Source organism: Orbicella franksi, chromosome 11, assembly GCF_964199315.1.
Source record: "Orbicella franksi chromosome 11, jaOrbFran1.1, whole genome shotgun sequence".
NCBI classification, from domain to species: Eukaryota; Metazoa; Cnidaria; class Anthozoa; order Scleractinia; family Merulinidae; genus Orbicella; species Orbicella franksi.
Genome location: NC_138155.1, coordinates 8,612,244 through 8,629,335, shown reverse-complemented (window position 1 = coordinate 8,629,335; position 17,092 = coordinate 8,612,244). Strand labels below are relative to the sequence as shown.

The following is a 17,092-nucleotide window of genomic DNA, read 5'->3' as shown; positions in this document are numbered from 1 at the left end:
TCAATTTCGGTCGAACGTTACTGTCATTCTTCTTGAGAAGCCTTGGAACACACATTTCTTGTATTTATAGTAAACCTTGAGCAGACCTGCGTCGTCAATAATAAATAACGTAACCATTTGGTCTTACGGGGAGAGGGGTCTATACCCGTCGCATCTGGATCCACCACCATAGACTAAATGTAATTTTATGAACACGTTTTTTTTTTTTTTTCTATAGCCCACGCATAATTTTCAACATATTTCGGAAGACTATTCTCAGAGACTTTTCCCAGGAACAAATCCCTTAGCTTTTGGATGTATTTATACGAGAAGACTGTGTACAAGACCTTGATGCGAAACAATGTAATTAGGTCCTTTTATAGACTCGTGTTACCTACAGTTTAAACTTTGAATTATTTCATAATGTATTGTAAAGCGTTTTTAAGACGTTCTACGCTGATTAGAGTATAGATATCTTGAAAGACGCGGTTAGCATTCCAGGGGTGAGCTTACACTACCTCTACCTCATCTCTGCATTACCTCTTTACAGCCCCTGTAAAGAAGCTGAAGAAATGTTGAAGGCAGCAGTTGTCGGCGCCCAAAGTCTTGTGTTCACGCGGCACCACGAAGTGGTAGTGACAAATATGAGGTCGCACTACATTGCGAGCCACGCACTTGTAAGCAAATTATCGGCTACGACGCCAACGCGCTCTAACTGTCAACCATGTTCAGAGAGATGCCTTACGGCAAGGAAAAAGTCATGCACTATCGAAATCCAACAGGCGCGGCGCCTATTATCACAGAACGCCTGAAAGCTAGAACTTGGTTTGGATTTGCGGAAGTGGAAACAGAGGTCCCTGAACCTCTGTGGCGAAAAATTGAAGACATGCCGCCGTTCTTTCACAATCGGCAGGACCCTGACGGAGCCGTACCATAACACATGAAGGTTTACTTACGGCGGACCGGCAGAAAGAGAGGCGACGGAGAAATCTGGTAGGGGCGTTGTCAGCCTAAGAGTTGTTGTCGTATGCTCCACTATTGCGTTGGTATGTGGAACATGGAGCACTCATCAAAGCTGTGCATCGCACGATCGACTATCAGGCGACGAAGATCTTCACTTGCCTTCTTCGGCAGTTGAGACAACTATAGAAAAAAAGTTAAGTTCAAAGACGTTCCGCTTTCCAATTTTGATTTAATAAACTGGTGCAGATACCTCAACATCCCTATTAAAAGGATACTTTCGCGCAACCAGGAAAAAACTCTTCTCCATTCACCGTGTATAATCAACATGGAAGATTTCGGAAGCATGGGCACTCACTGGGTTTGTTGCTGGCCTGCAAAAAACGGTGAATATGAATAGTTGGACTCTTCGGTCTGCCACCGCCGAATGATTAGGAATCGGAACAGAAAAAAATTAGGAAAGAAGAGCTTTCTTCGTAATGACAACCAGCTAGGGTGGGTTGGGAGAGTAAGGTGCGGATAACATTGCTTGCTTTTTCTGAATGAAAGAAACAAAGGCGCGAGTTTCAAGGAATTTCTTAGAACGTTTTCTGACATAGTCCGTAAAAACGAAGAAAGTGTAAAACGTTACCTTTCTTCAAAATACGACCATGGATGTCTTCTGCGTGAAAGAAAAGCCAAAGACTCCGAATGTCGCAAGAACTGAAAAAGTTGTAACCACGAAAAACAGGCGTAAAATGCTGAAATGTCAAATGTGCGAGTTGTGGCATAACAAAAACTCGATTTTTTTTTTTTTTTTTTTTTTTTGAGGGGTGGGGGGGGGGGGGTGTTGGAGACAGAGTAAGCCCTCCCACGAGGAGGGCGCCGGTTTGCTTAGCGATGTCGCCAATATCGGTCCGCGACTGAATTATTCATTAGCGAAGGTATTCCCATGGTGTCATTCTCTCGTTTTTCGCCTGATTGATCCATTGTTTTTAATGCAATACTAAAAAGTAGTTTCCCACTCGTCGAAAACCAAATTTCCCTTGTATTTCGAGGTTTATCGATTGGCAAAAATTTAACGCTGACTCCGGTTACGCTTGAGATTAAAATCATGGAGGGTTTAAAACCTTTTTTGGGGGGCTTTCCACGGTCTAGGGACGACGATGTCAGCTGGGCTTGACTGATCAGTTTGAGTTGTCAAAAAAGTAGGGAAAATATTTCTTTCTATCAGAAATTTTGAGTTCAAACTCAATGCACTAATGCATAACACGATAAACGAATCTGTTTAAGCAGCCCAGCTTTCAAGCAATAGTTTTCACTTAGCAAAATACAGAGAACACGTACTTCATAGCCTTCAGCACAAGTAAATAAATTCTGAATAAATTTCGGTAGCAGCGTTTCCGTAACTGTAACCTTTATTCCATTCGCAAAACTTTGGAAAGTTATAGTTATCATTAAACACTGTGTTGAATCACTTCGCCAAAAGAATGAAGTTTGGACTACTTGCACACTATTCGTAAAGCCCTTTACTTTCAGCGTACGTGAAATGTTGTCGTCGTCGCTTTGCCCTACGGATTTCGTGTCCGACGCGGAGTCTGTACTTTCATTCTTTGAGTTGCTGTGATTGGTTTGTCGCGTCATCTCATGAATTTGATGAGAAAAAGCAAGTTGATCACGGAAGTACAATAAATTTTCCTCTCATTGACAGAGTTTTTCTATAGTTATTTCATAAAGGCGATAGAGCGCTCATTCTATGGGTTTACTGGCACAGTAAACCACTTGGGATGTTGGGGGAAACATTCGAAAAGCTTGTAAATCACTCCCCTAACGGCTCCTGATTTACAAGCTTTTCTCATGTTCTCCCAACATCCCATGTGGTTTATTGCGCCATTAAACCGATAGAAAGAGTAGCCTATTGCTAAAATAAAATATATTCTTGTATAAGAAATCATCGTATTTACACAAATGTCTGTAAATGCATAGTCGTGTTTACTATCAATGCATCAGTTTAATGAAATTATAATCAGACGTGTGCCTTCACACGTCTTGTTAATGATTTAATCAGGCAACTGAGCACTTCAAACGCCAGTCATGAATACAAATACGTATACTTTTAGACTGATGGTCATTTCTATAGTTTCTAATTATCTTACTTTGTCTGATGGCGCCTGCATGTATAATAAATCGCAATTATTTATAAACCCTAAAAGGAAACCATAGAAATCCTTCGTTAGCTTAAAAATATCATGAGAACTTGTTAATATTAAATAGATATTGCTGTTAGCATACATCTTTGCGCAGACTCTGCAGAGGATACATATCGAAACAAAGAGAAGAAACTCTGGCTCGTCGTTGATACCAGGTTTAATAGATAGATTTTTAGAAAATGCATGGATATTTTTAAGGTTCATTTTTAGTGCGAAGTCAGTGGGGCGGATTAGTATTAGGGTTAGAATATTAGGAAAGGAGTTCAATTGAGGGAAATGCTAGTTCCTGATCGAGATCGTGGTCCTCAGATGTCAATATTTGTGGAATTTGGACACAATATGATGGCATACCACGTGGCACTAAATTTTTGCGGGAGTACGTTTATTTTTGCGAGAGTACGTTAGTTTTTTCTCTTTTTTTTCGAGAGCACGTTTATTTTTGCGAATCAGCGATTTTGTTGTATTTTGCGGAAACTAATTGTGTTTTCGTGTTTTCCGCCCAGGCTGACTAATGTTATTTTTATGCTGATTTGAGGCTGAAAATATTCTCTGAATATTATTAGTTAAAGAAACTTTGGAGCCAGACTGAAGGCAATTAAGGGTGCTTTCCATTCGAACAAAAATTCCGGTGTGAATTTCCGGAAATTTCTATGGGTGAATGGTACAGACTTTTCCAGTGTGCCAAACGACAAGCCGAACAGCTTTGTTCGCTTGGAATTTTTCAATGACTTTGAGGTTTAAATGGCAAATATAGAAGCAAACAGAACACTGATATGTCGACATCGTGACTTTTTGTAGTCCACAACAGTAGGGACCTTATACAAACCACAACGGCGGCGAAAATGTCGCAAAACAAAGGGTTAATTGAGTCGTACAATGGTTCTGCACGCGTTATAAATCTTTGGACATTTCCTAGCCAGCCTACGCAAAACAAACGAGTACACTACGGGGGCATTATTTTTATAAAACGCTTTCTTCACGAATTTAGCTGCAGCTAGTATTTATCGAGATATAAGTGGAATGATTCTAAAATATTTCCATTTTCGAATACGCTTCTACGTTATCCTTGCGTGAGATGTCCAACTCGCTGTGATCGCGGCCAAAAGAACTAGCGCTGAAAAGAAAATCGCGAATTTGCATAATTTCCGAAAAAGAGGACATTTGATTTTCATGCCGGAATTTCCAGAATTTTCGGTTGAATGGTTCGCTATTCGGAAATTCAACAATTTCTGGATTTTCTGGAACTTTTCCCTGGAAATTTCCCTACCATTTGTCTCCGTTTCAAAAATTTCGGAAATTTTGGTCTAATGGAAAGCGCCCAAAGCCTTACATGACACATAACTTATGGCAGAAATGATATTAGCATCGAACATAAGGCGAGTGATCGATGTCTTAGTTATTGTTTGCTAGTTTTGCCGTTTAAAGAAAGGAATAATTTTTTCAACCCCAAAAGTTCCATTCTTTGCAAGATCTCAGCCTTGGGTTTATTCGTAAAACATTTATACAATTTCGCCAAATTCAGCCTCAATATTCCCTTATAATATAGACAATACCCTGCGCGCGCTCTGATTGGTCAAAAAGCCATGCTTTATCAGAGTATAAAACATAGAAAAAGCGTGTTTTATTGTTTTTCGCCACATTACATCTATTCAACATTTTTGTTAGAGATAGCGAAAAACATTTTCTTTGTGATGATGGAGTTCTGTGCGAAGCAGCAGAAAGTTTTGACACGATGCATGTAGCATCTAAGTGGTATTAAATGGCGTCAGTTTGTCGACCTGTGTTCTTTGTTGTTTCTACTCGCGACGTGTAAACTCTATATCATAAAGCAAATAAAGAAGACTAAGCCGTGTGATACAATGTGATAAAACACTCCGGACATTTGAGAACACTCGAGAAATGTAGAAGACACTTGCCTGCGGATCTTGTTTTCCACATTTCCCTTGTGTTCTCAAATGCTCATCGTGTTTTATCACAGTGTAATACACGGTTTAGGCTTCTTGATTTGTTAATTACAAAACAACTGAGATACTACGCACGCTCTGATAGGTAAATAGAGTTGATAAACCTATGTTCTATTGTACCAGTAAACCACGGTTCCCGATCTCTGGCAGGTCTGAGCGGGAACCAGAAAACTCGCAAGTCTAGAGATAACAAATGTAATAAATAGTTTTGCCTTTCACTGGCTGAGATATCAATGACACGAATATCTTTTCAATCAACATACACATGAAAATTTGCCCGAGAATAAAGGACCAGAAGTTAGTCGTCAAATAAGGTTTTATCTTTTTTTTTTTTTCCACGGCAAAAATTTTACGCTGACTCCGGTTACGGTTTTAATCTCAAGCGTAACGTCAGCGTAAAATTTAAGTTAAAGAAGTTTTAAAAGGATTTTTCCGTGCTAACTACGCGCTGTGGAGGACCAAGTCAGCTGGGCTTGACTAATCCATTTGGGTTTCCAAAAAAAATTAATAAGGGAAATATTTCTTTCTATGAAAAATTTTAAGTTTAAACTCCATGCGTTAACGGATAACACGATAAACGAATTTGGTTTCCAGAAGCTCAGCTTTTAAGCGATAGTTTTCATTTAGCAAAATACAGAGAAACACAGACTTCATAGCCTTCGGCATAGGAAAATAGATTCTGAATAAATTTGGGAAGCAGCGTTTCTGTAACTAACCTTTATTCCATTTGTAAAACTTTGGAAAATTATTATTAAACACTGTGTTGAATCGCTTTACCAAACCCGTGAAGTTTCGACTTCTCGCACTCCTTTAGTGCAGCCTTTTACTTTCGTAATGACCATTTCCACCTACAAATACCTGCATTTCCTCGTCAGAATACTTTTCAGTTAATTAATATACGTTTCGCTTTCACCGATACCTTCTCCTTTCCTTTCTTGAAACTTTTTTGGCGTGCGTGAAATGTTTTCGTCATTTTGCTCTGCGCATTTCTTGTCGGACGCGGAGTCTGTGCCTTCCGGCATTCTTTCAGTCGGTGTGAATGGTTTGTCGTGTCATCTCATGAATTTGATGAGAAAAAGCAACTTGATCACGAAAGTATAATAAATTTTCCTCTCTTTGACAGTATTATTTTTTTAAAGTTATTTAATAAAAGCGATAGAGCACTCTCTCTATAGGTTTACAGGTCCAATAACCACTTGGGATAATGGAAGAACATCCGAAAAGCTTGTAAATCACTCGTCTAACGGCTCGTGATTTTGAAGCTTTCCTTGTGCTCTCCCAACATTCCGCGTTGTTTATAGCGCCAGTAAACCCATAGAAAGGGTAGTCTGTTTCTTAAATAAAATATATTCTTATCTAAAAAAAAAGAGTATATTTACACAGATTTCTGTAAATGCATGGTCGCGCTTACTATCAATACATCAGTCTATAATGAAATTATAATCAGGCGTGCTCCTTCACACGTCTTGTTGATGATTTAATCAGGTACCTGAGCACTTCAACGGTAGTCACGAATTCAAATGCCCTCGGAGTGATGTTCATTTCTATAGTTTCTAATTATCTTATTTTGATGGTGCTAGCATCGAAATTATTTCTAATATTTTTATGGTTTATTTTTAGTGCGAAGTCTCTTGGACGGCGTAGTATTATGGTTAGAGTACAGTGGAACATCGATTTAACGAACCTCTATTTAACGAAGTCCTCGATATAACGAACGATATTCTAGGTCCCGGCCAAAGTTACAGTAAAATGTATGGAACAGAACCTCGATATAACAAATCTCGATATAACGAATTCTTCGATATAACGAACATAATCCGGAAGCCCAAACGTTAAATTTACCTCGATATAACAAATTACAGTGTCAACACGCCACAAAAGATAAACGCTGAACAGATCAACAGTCAACAAATGCTTGTAATCCTTAGGGTAAAGAGACAGCAACCTTTCACTCAACAGCTTATTATATGTCATAGACATTGGCACTATAGTATTTCGACATCAATTAACTTCTGCTCTATCTTCTTTGGATTCCGGAAATGTTGGGCAGTGCAACGTAACAACACTGAAACCCGTTTCCTTCTTTGCGTAGACAATTTTCTGTATAACCTCTATGTTGTAACATTTTTAAATCGCTACTCTGAAAGTGTCGTTCTTTTGCAAACAAAGCCTGCGCGTCTGCTCAAAAGTGAAAATAATTGATACTGAAAGCCACCATGCTTCATGAATTGCATCTCAAAACGCGGCACTTCTGGGTGACGAAAATTGCATTGAATTGCGTGACAGAAGTCACCTGTGTTACAAATCAATTATTAACTATGACCTCGATATATCGAAGATTTTGGTTGTTTCCCCTCAAATTCGTTATATCGAGGTTTTCGATATAACGAACCCTCGATTTAACGAACAAATTTGGCCGGCCCCCAGCGACTTCGTTAACTCGAGGTTCCACTGTAGCAGGAAAGGAGTTCAACTGAGCAAAATGCTAGTTCCTGACATAAAACGTGCATGGATCTCACTCAGGTGTCAATATTTGTTTGAGTTGGACACAATATGATGGCATACTGCATGGCACTAAATGTTTGCAGGAGTACGTTTATTTTCGCGAAAGTCCGTTTATTTTTGCGAATCGGCGATTTTTTGCATTTTGCGGAAAATAATTTTTCCGATTGTAAAAGACAGTGTTTTCGTGTTTTCCGCCCAGGCTATATAATGCTATTTTTTATGCTGATTTGAAGCTGAAAATATTCTGTGAATATTATTAGTTGAAGTAACTTTGGAGACAGACTGCAGGCAATAAAACCTTTCATGTCACCTATAACTTATGGCAAAAATGATATCAGCATTGAACATACGGTGAGTGATCGATGTCTTAATGGATTATTTTTTGCTAGCTTTGCCGTTGAGAGAAAGGAATAAGTTTTTCAACCCACAAAGCTATATTCTTTGCAAGATATCAGCCTTGGGTTTATTCTTAAAATATTCGTACAATTTCGCAAAATTCAGCCCAGATATTCCTTTAGAAAATAACTGAGATACCATATACGCGCGAATTGGTCAATAGAGTCGATAAACCTATGTTCTATTGTACCGGTAAACCACGGTTCCCGATCTAGGGCAGCTCTAAGCTGGAACTAGAGAACTTACAACTCTAGCGATATCAAATGTAATAAAATAGTTTTGCCTTTCACTGGCTGAGATATCAATGACACGAATAGCTTTTCATTCAACATATACATGGAAATTTGCAAGGAAAAAAGAAGGACCAGAGGTTGGTCGTCGTTTGAAGCTTTATCTTTTATTTTCCATGGCAAAAATTTTACGCTGACTCCTGTTACGCTTGAGATTAAAATTAAGGAAGTTTTAAAACCTTTTTTTCGGTGCTTTTTACGGTCTGTAGAGGTCGATGTCAGCTGGGCTTGACTGATCAATTTGGGTTGTCAAAAAAGTAGGGAAATATTTCTTACTATCAGAAATTTTGAGTTTAAACTCAATGCATTAATGCATAACACAATAAACGAATTTGGTTTCCATAAGCTCAACTTTCAAGCGATAGTTTCCATTTATCAGAATACAGAGAAACACGGACTTCATAACCCTCAGCATAAGTAAAACGATTCTGTAATTAAACTTTAAACTTCTGTAATTAAACTTTATTCCAATCGCAAAATTTTGGAAAGTTATTATTAAACATTGCGTTGAATCGCTTTGTCAAGCCCATGAAGTGTTTTGGACCACTTGCACACTTTTTGTAGAGCCTTTTTCTTTCGTGATGACCGATACCACCTACGAATCCCAGCATTTGACCGTCAGAATACTTATATGTTTTGCTTTGACCGATAACCTTTTCCTTTCCTTTCTTGAAACTTTATTGGCGTACGTGAAATGTTTTCGTCGCTTTGCTCTGTGTGTTTCTTGTCCGACGCGGAGTCTGTGCCTTCCGGCATTCTTTCAGTCGCTGTGATAGGTTTGTCGCGTCATTTCGAAAAACACGGACTTTATAGCATTTAGCATAAGTAAATAAATTCTGATTATAAATTTCGGAAGCAGCGTCTCTGTAACTAACCTTTATTCCAATCGCAAAACTTTGGAAAGTTATTATTAAACATTGCGTTGAATCACGTCGCCAAGCGCATGACGTTTGGACTACTTGCACACTTTTCGTACAGCACTTTACTTTCGTGATGACCGATTCCACCTACGAATCCCTACATTTACCCGTCAAAATACTTTTGAGTTAATTAATTTACTTTTTACTTTCACCGATAACCTTTCCATTTTCCTTTCTTGAAACTTTCAGCGTACGTGAATTATTTTCGTCGCTTTCCTCTACGGATTTTCGTGTCCGACGCGGAGTCTGTGCTTTCATTCTTTCAGTCGCTGTGATTGGTTTGTCGCGTCAGCTCATGAATTTGATGAGAAAAAGCAAGTTGATCACGGAAGTACAATAAATTTTCCTCTCATTGACAGACATTTTCTATAGTTATTTCATTAAGGCGATAGAGCAGTCTTTTATGGGTTTACCGGCACTATAAACCACTTGGGATGTTGTGGAGGAACACTCGAAAAGCTTGTAAATCATTCCCCTAACGGCTCGTGATTTACAAGCTTTTCTCATGTTCTCCCGACATCCCACGTGGTTTATTGCGCCAGTAAACCGATAGAAAGAGTAATCTATTGCTTAAATAAGATATATTCTTGTATATATATATAAAAAAAAAAAACATCGTATTTACACAGATGTCTGTAAATGCAAAGTCGTGTTTACTATCAATACATCAGTTTAATGAAATTATAAGCAGACGTGTGCCACCACACGTCTTATTCATGATTTAATCAGGTAACTGAGCACTTCAACGCCAGTCAAGAATACAAATACTTTTAGGCTGATTTTCATTTCTATAGTTTCCAATTATCTTATTTTGATGGCGCCTGCACGTATAATAAATCGTAATTATTTAAAAACCCTAAAAGGAAACCAGAGAAATCCTTCGTTAGCTTAAAAATATCATGAGAACTTGTTAATATTAAATAGATATTGCTGTTAGCATACATCTTTGCGCAGACTCTGCAGAGGATACATATCTAAACAAAGAGAAGAAACCCTGGCTCGTCGTTGATACCAGGTTTAATAGATAGATTTTTAGAAAGTGCATGTGTATTTTTATGGTTCATTTTTAGGGCGAAGTTTGTGAGACGGAGGACTTTTTTAGGTTAGAATATTAGGAAAGGAGTTCAATTGAGCGAAATGCTAGTTCCTGATCAAACACGTGGCTCTAAGATGTCAATACTGGTGTGAGTTGAACACGATATGACGGCGTACCGTGTGGCACTAAATTTTTGCGGGAGTACGTTTATTTTTGCAAGAGTACGTTTTATTTTTGCGAATCAGCGATTTGTTTTAATTTTTGCCGAAATTAATTTTTCTGATTGTAAAAGTGTGTGTTTTCTTTTTTTCTACCCAGGGTGAATAATTAAGTTTTCCAACCCAAAAAAACTACATTCTTTGCAAGATCTCAGCTTTGGGTTTAATCTTAAAATGTTGGTACAATTACACAAAATTCAGCCTCGATATTCCTTTATAAAGAGTTGATAAGAGTTGCTAAACCTATGCTCTATTGTACCGGTAAACCACGGTTCCCGATCTATGGCTGCTCTAAGCGGGAACTAGAGAACTTGCAACTCTAGTGATAACAAATGCAATAAGTAGTTTTGCTTTTTACCGGCTCAGATATCAATAACGCGAATATCTTTTCATTCAACATATACATGGAAATTTAGTAGGGAAAAAAAAGGACCAGAAGTTTTTCGTCATATAAAGTTTTCTTCTTTTTTTTTTTTTTTGTTCCACGGCAAAAATTTTACGCCAACTCCAGTTACGCTTGAGATTAAAATTATGGAGACTATAAAACCTTTTTTCGGTGCTTTCCACGGTCTTTGGAGGACGAAGGCTGGGCTTGAATGGTCAAGTTGGGTTGTCAAAAAAGTAGGGAAAATATTTCTTTTTATCAGAAATTTTGAGTTTAAACTCGATGCATTAATGCATAACACGATAAACGAATTTGGTTTCCATAAGCTCAGCTTTCGAACGATAGTTTTCATTTACCAAAATACAGAGAAACAGGGACTTCATAGCTCTCAGCATAAGTAAAAAGATTCTGAATAAATTTCTGAAGCAGGGTTTCTGTAACTAACCTTTATTCCATTCGCAAAACTTGGGAAAGTTATTATTAAACATTGCGTTGAATCGCTTTGTCAAGGCCATGAAGTTTTGGACCACTTGCACATTTTTCGTAGAGAATTTTTCTTTCGTGATGACCGATTCCACCCACAAATCCCTGCATTTCCTCTTCAGCATACTTATACGTTTTGTTTTGACCGATAACCTTTTCCTTTTCTTTCTTGAAACTTTCTTGGGGTACGTGAAATGTTTTCGTCGCTTTGCTCTGTGTGTTTCTTGTCCGACGCGGAGTCTGTACCTTCCGGCATTCTTCCAGTCGCTGTGATTGGTTTGTCGCGTTATCTCATATATTTGATGAGAAAAAGCAACTTGATCGCGAAGGCGAAAGTATAATAAATCTTCCTCTAATTGAAAGTATTTTTTATACTTATTTCATAAAAGCGATAGAGCACTCTTTCTATAGGTTTACAGGCGCAGTAAACCAGTTGGGATGTTAGGAGAACACTCGAAAAGCTTGTAAATCGCTCGTATAACGGCTCGTGATTTTGAAGCTTTTCTCGTGTTCTCCCAACATCCCGTGTTGTTAATTGCGCCAGTAAACCCATAGAAAGAGTGGTCTATTGCTTAAATAAAATATATTCTTATATAAAAAAGAGTGTATATACGTATGTGTCTGTAAATGCATAGTTGTGTTTACTATCAATGCATCAGTTTAATGAAATTATAATCAGACGTGTGCCTTCACACGTCTTGCTTATGATTTAATCAGGTAACTGAGCACTTCCACGCCGGTCATGAATACAAATGCTTTTATTCAGAATCCCTCGTGCCCGAGACCGATGTTCGTGTCTATAGTTTCTAATTATCTTGTTTTGATGGCGCCTGTATGTATAATAAATCGTAATTGTTTTTTATCCTAAAAGGAAACCATAGAAATCCGCCCTTAGCTTAAAAATATCATGAAAACTTGTTAATATTAAACAGATATTGCTGATACCATATATTGGAGACTGCAGTTGTTCCAACTATCTTTGCGAAGACTCTGCAGAAGATACATATCAAGACAAAGAGAAGAAAACCTGGTTCGTCGTTGATACAAGGTAATTCATAGTCTTTTAGAAAATGCCTGGATATCTTCATGGCTTATTTTTAGTGTCCGTGGGACGGAGGACTAGTACTAAGGTTAGATTATTAGCGAGGAAAGATATCGAGCGCAATTAGTGCTAGTTCCTGATCGAAAACGTGGCCCTCAGATGTCAATACTTGTGTGAGTTGGACAAAATATGACGACATACGGTGGTGCACTAATAAGTTTTTGCTGGAGTACGTTTATTTTTGCGAATGGGCGATTTTTTGCATTTTGCAGAAACTAATTTATACGATTGAAAAAGACTAGTTTTTCTTGCGTGGTACTACTTCTTGCGATTGTTTGAAAGTCGCGTTTAATTTAAATTAGAACATTTTCGCTTTTTTTTAAAATTTAAATGGATGCAATTTGGCAAGTGCAAAAAGCCATGTATCAGTCGATCGACCTTCTGAAAACTTTATGCGAGAGAAATAGTATGGTACGTTAAGGAAGTTGATACAGGACGAGACCAGACAAAGGACCTTCAAGTCTGGCATACCGCTCAGTGATGCGTGAGAAAACTGCACGATGGTTAATAGATTTTTACAATTATATTAATCAAATTCCACACATTACAAAAAATGGATAGAGGAAATTGGGAAATAGTAGATGCTCTTCTCAATGGAGTGCCTTCGACTGATCTTTTCCTGTAAATCTTTTTGTCTAAATTCTGAAAGTTTTATTTCTCCGTTTTGGTTCTCACTGTTGTCTACAATTCCGTGAACGAATAAAATTTGCCTTGAGTTGTTGCCAGCCACTCATCTGGTCTTTTTTTTTCCTATCGCCATACTGTTATGTTTAGCAAGCATTTCTAGTCAGATCTTTTCTTCTTTGCATTCATAATCCTGAACAATTGTTAGAACAAAGAAAAATTCTTCAAAAATGTTTAAACCGGCAAAGCCTTTTAGAAGCCTTACAAAGAACTTTTTGTAGAGACATTTTAGACGTACTAATAGTGTAGCTTTTCTGGTTAAGAGCTCCAATTTTTTATTTATAGTTTGACTGAATTTTTACACTTAAAGATTTTTTTCCTTGTGAGTTTGGAAAAAAGGCTGTTAATGAAATTAATCTTGCATGACTGTATCTTATCTTTCTCCATTTGCTAGTCATGTATTTCAAGTGCGGAATCCTTTTGCTGATGCTCGTCGGATATTGTAAGTATCAAAAAGTACGCCGGCGCACGAGCACACTCACGAACGCACTGCTTACGAATGTACTCAACCGCGCACACTAACTTACACGTGCCCACTAACGCGTGCACCCGCCCACGCACGCAACCGCCCACGCAAGCATCCGCCCACGCACACGTGCGCATGCGGGAATAGAGTCATGCACTTAAACAAGCATCAATAAAAAGTACAAGACGCTTTCTTATGATCAAGAACTTATCAGAACTTTTTCAAATTTTCCTCGTTGTTTATGTTCTTTTCTGTTTGTTCTTTGCAGGTGCAGGTATGGTTTCCTACCTTCGTGACCATGCAGAAAGAAAAGCAACACCCTGAAGAGTGTTAAATAGACTTATTTTGAGAATGAACTTTAACTCCAAGTTTTACGAATAAAAAGTAGCGATAATAATTTCGAATGAGGTTTAGATGACTCGTTCATCATTTTCAAATCCTAAAAGGTCAGATTCCTATGAGTTCTTTATGTATTGAGAATGCTTAATGCCTATTGCCAATGACGCATAATTTTTTTTTTTTCATGCTGAAGAAGGTTACAGTATTTTAACCGAAACGTCCAAAACAACTTTTTTTAGTCAGTGACAACAAACATTTTAATATCCTTAAGTTAGCTTGAGTTTCTTTTATGAACGAAGAACATCATAAAGGCAATCCGTGTCATGGGATTTCAGGCATGGAAACAGATCTATTTAATGATAAAAAAAGACTCATTTTGGATGACTTTTAATACTTACTTTGTACTAGTGTACTCTGTCAATAAGGTTGTGTCGCGTTGATTTAATTCTAATTGATCGATTATCTGACTACAGTCTGAGCAAAGGTTTAAAATTAATTATGCAAATGCTCAATTCTTTACTAGGTGGATGTGAGGATTCGCGTTGGGACTGTAACGTATTGGCACGGGACGGTCATTGTCACTCTAACCCGTATGCAACATTACGTGAATGCCCCAAGGCCTGTGCCGTCAATTGCGGTAAGTGCTTGGTAATCTAGCCTTCTCAGCTTCAATTGGTCCTTCTACTGTGAAAGATGCTACAAGTAGGTTTCCACCTCGTTTAACCTTGGGATCAAATTAGAAGGCTGTAAAGCGCCTTGCCAACGATTCCGTATACTATGGTGGGTCAGTGGTAGTACGCAGTCTTTAGATAAACTACAGCGCGGTATCTCAGTGTAACACAGGGGTACAAACAACTTAATAGTTGTTTCGTCGAAAAACGGCACTGTTATGCCGACAAAATTGCACTTTTTATTTTTGACCGGCATTAAGCTTGGGCCTCTGTATTTTACTCGAAATTATACCGGTATAATGTTTGAGTTTGATTTGCTTGCTTTTTCAAAGACCCCTGTGAAGATCACAGGTGGGACTGCCCCAGCCTGAGCGACCACTGCCACAGCAACCCGTTCTCTACTATCAATGATTGTCCAAAAACCTGTGGTGCTTGTTCCTAAAAGAGAAATCTGCAATCGGTAAGGTTTTTTTTTCTCCAAATATGTTTAAATAACTTAAGTCAAATGAATTCCTTAGTAATAGCCTCAAGTAAAGGAAAATTCATTCTTTCCGATATACTCTTCATCCAATAGTGTTACCCTTATTCCTGAGAACGACGGCACCGGTGACGACAGATTTCTGTCCTTTTGGTGCATTGTCAAGTACAATAGCGCAGCCACCATATAACAACCTTTGAGAATTCATAAGCAACTACATTGCATGCGGGACACTTGCCTTGCCCACTCCTGAACTGAATCGTTGTTTCTTACCATATAACTGATATAGAAGACGTCTTAATCATAAGTATACCCTTAGAACTCGGGAAACTTTCAGTCACTTGGAAAGAAGCACACGCAAATTATATTTCGGAGTGGTTAGGATTTTTCAGACTACCACAGCCTACGATACCTCTACAACGTCAAACGACATTTGTGCCAATCGGTAGGCTAGGGAGAATTAGTCAATTGTCGCTATATTTCCTTTAACTTTTAATGAAAGCAACTATATAACTTAAGCCTTATGAACTGCTAAAGGGAGCTTCTGCAAGTGTAGGGTTTACCCCAGCCCCACACAATCAGTCACAGTCAGTCATGTGATATGTAGAAACTGGTCGACCACGAGGTCGAGAGACCGTCGAGAAAATAAAACGGTTGAACAAGTCTATTTTTTGACCTTGTCTAGTTCTTTTGTGGAAACGAGGGCTAACACACGAAATAATTTTGTTCTCCACAGAAAGATGGATAGCTTTGAAACGCAAGCACTCAGGATTCAGATCACAGATTGCTAAAGCAAGCGTGGGTGATAATTGTAACGGCTGGGGAAAACAGTGATGTTTATAAAAAGAGGGCATAAATGGATGTTAATAAAAAGAGGGCATAAATGGAACTGGTTGAACTGGTCTGTTTTCTTGTCATCCTGTTATTAAACAAATTGCGATAAAACTCCCGATCCGAGCGGTACTAAAAAAAGGGGGAATACTGGAAAAGATGGAAGAAATTATAAAAGACAAAAATCACCTAAGGGAGTCTAAAGGGATTCTGCAATAATTACTTGAAGGGGGGGGGGATTAGAGTGGGGGCATAGGAAAAAATGACAATAAGAGAGAGGGGGGGTTGGATGTAAAATTTAAGAGGCTGTCTCTGTAAGAACCGACCACTGATTTTACTTCGAAAATTCGATTTTTCTCATAAGCTAGGATTTCGAAGCCCTTACCTAGTCAATCACTAAAATAAGTTTTGTTTCATTAAAAATTCCAATTGAAGTTTTCTAGGATTGATTGAAGTTCAGTCCGCTCGACCCAAGTTTCATGCCCGCCGAAACTGGAAAAATAGCACGTATTGCCGGTGCTCTAAAAAAAATAATATTCGCTCAAAAGTCCCAATTCTTTTTTTCAACTATAGATATATCATAGCAGTTTGTTTAGCCATGTTGCAATCATAATTCAATGGTGTTCCTTCAACGGTTAAAAGAAGATTTTCTAGCCGTTAAATCGAGTTTTGAACCAAACGCGAAAATAGCTCTACTTTGAAGGCACGTTTTAAAAATATGGCACCTGTTTGAAACTGCTGAACTACATGAATAGAAAGTATAAATGTCCCTTAATTCAAAACAATAATAAAATTTGTCTGCCCACCAGGTTTTCAAAACTAACGACCGCTTAAAGTTCAGGAAATTTTGAAAATGTTGCGGTGAGTAACTAACACACTCGCCTTCGTAAATTGCTCCGATAAATTCCCGTAAATTTCTTACCTGGCTTAAAGATTAAAGTTTTGGTCCTTTGTGGCGATCTTCGAAACCTAGGTAGCATTAAAACTGCCAGCTTTTCCTTCCAACTGTAGGTTTGTATATAAAGTAGATTTATGCGTTCCTCATCTATGTCGAGCGTGACCGTCACATGCTTCGATGTTCTTTGTATTACTGACCATTGTTTTTCCTCAACAAGTGATTTAGTTCCCAATCTTCCCGCTATACTCACGGGAAGATTGGGAACTAAATCACTTGTTGTGAACACAAAATGGCCGTG

At 38.2% G+C, this 17,092-nt stretch overlaps 2 protein-coding genes across 2 annotated transcripts in view; one reads left to right on the top strand and one right to left on the bottom strand.

Moving 5' to 3' along the window:
• LOC145502054 (proprotein convertase subtilisin/kexin type 4-like) overlaps positions 1 to 17,092 on the bottom strand; it is a 297,387-nt gene that overhangs the window by 44,871 nt on the left and 235,424 nt on the right. The window lies entirely within an intron of this gene.
• On the top strand, positions 7,879 to 15,954 carry LOC145502887 (uncharacterized). The gene is made up of 7 exons (XM_081482288.1): positions 7,879 to 7,948; positions 12,258 to 12,373; positions 13,506 to 13,553; positions 13,846 to 13,851; positions 14,440 to 14,553; positions 14,920 to 15,047; positions 15,802 to 15,954. The coding sequence occupies exons 3-6, from the start codon at positions 13,508 to 13,510 to the stop codon at positions 15,027 to 15,029; spliced, it is 276 nt and encodes a 91-aa protein (XP_081338414.1). The 5' UTR covers positions 7,879 to 7,948; positions 12,258 to 12,373; positions 13,506 to 13,507; the 3' UTR covers positions 15,030 to 15,047; positions 15,802 to 15,954.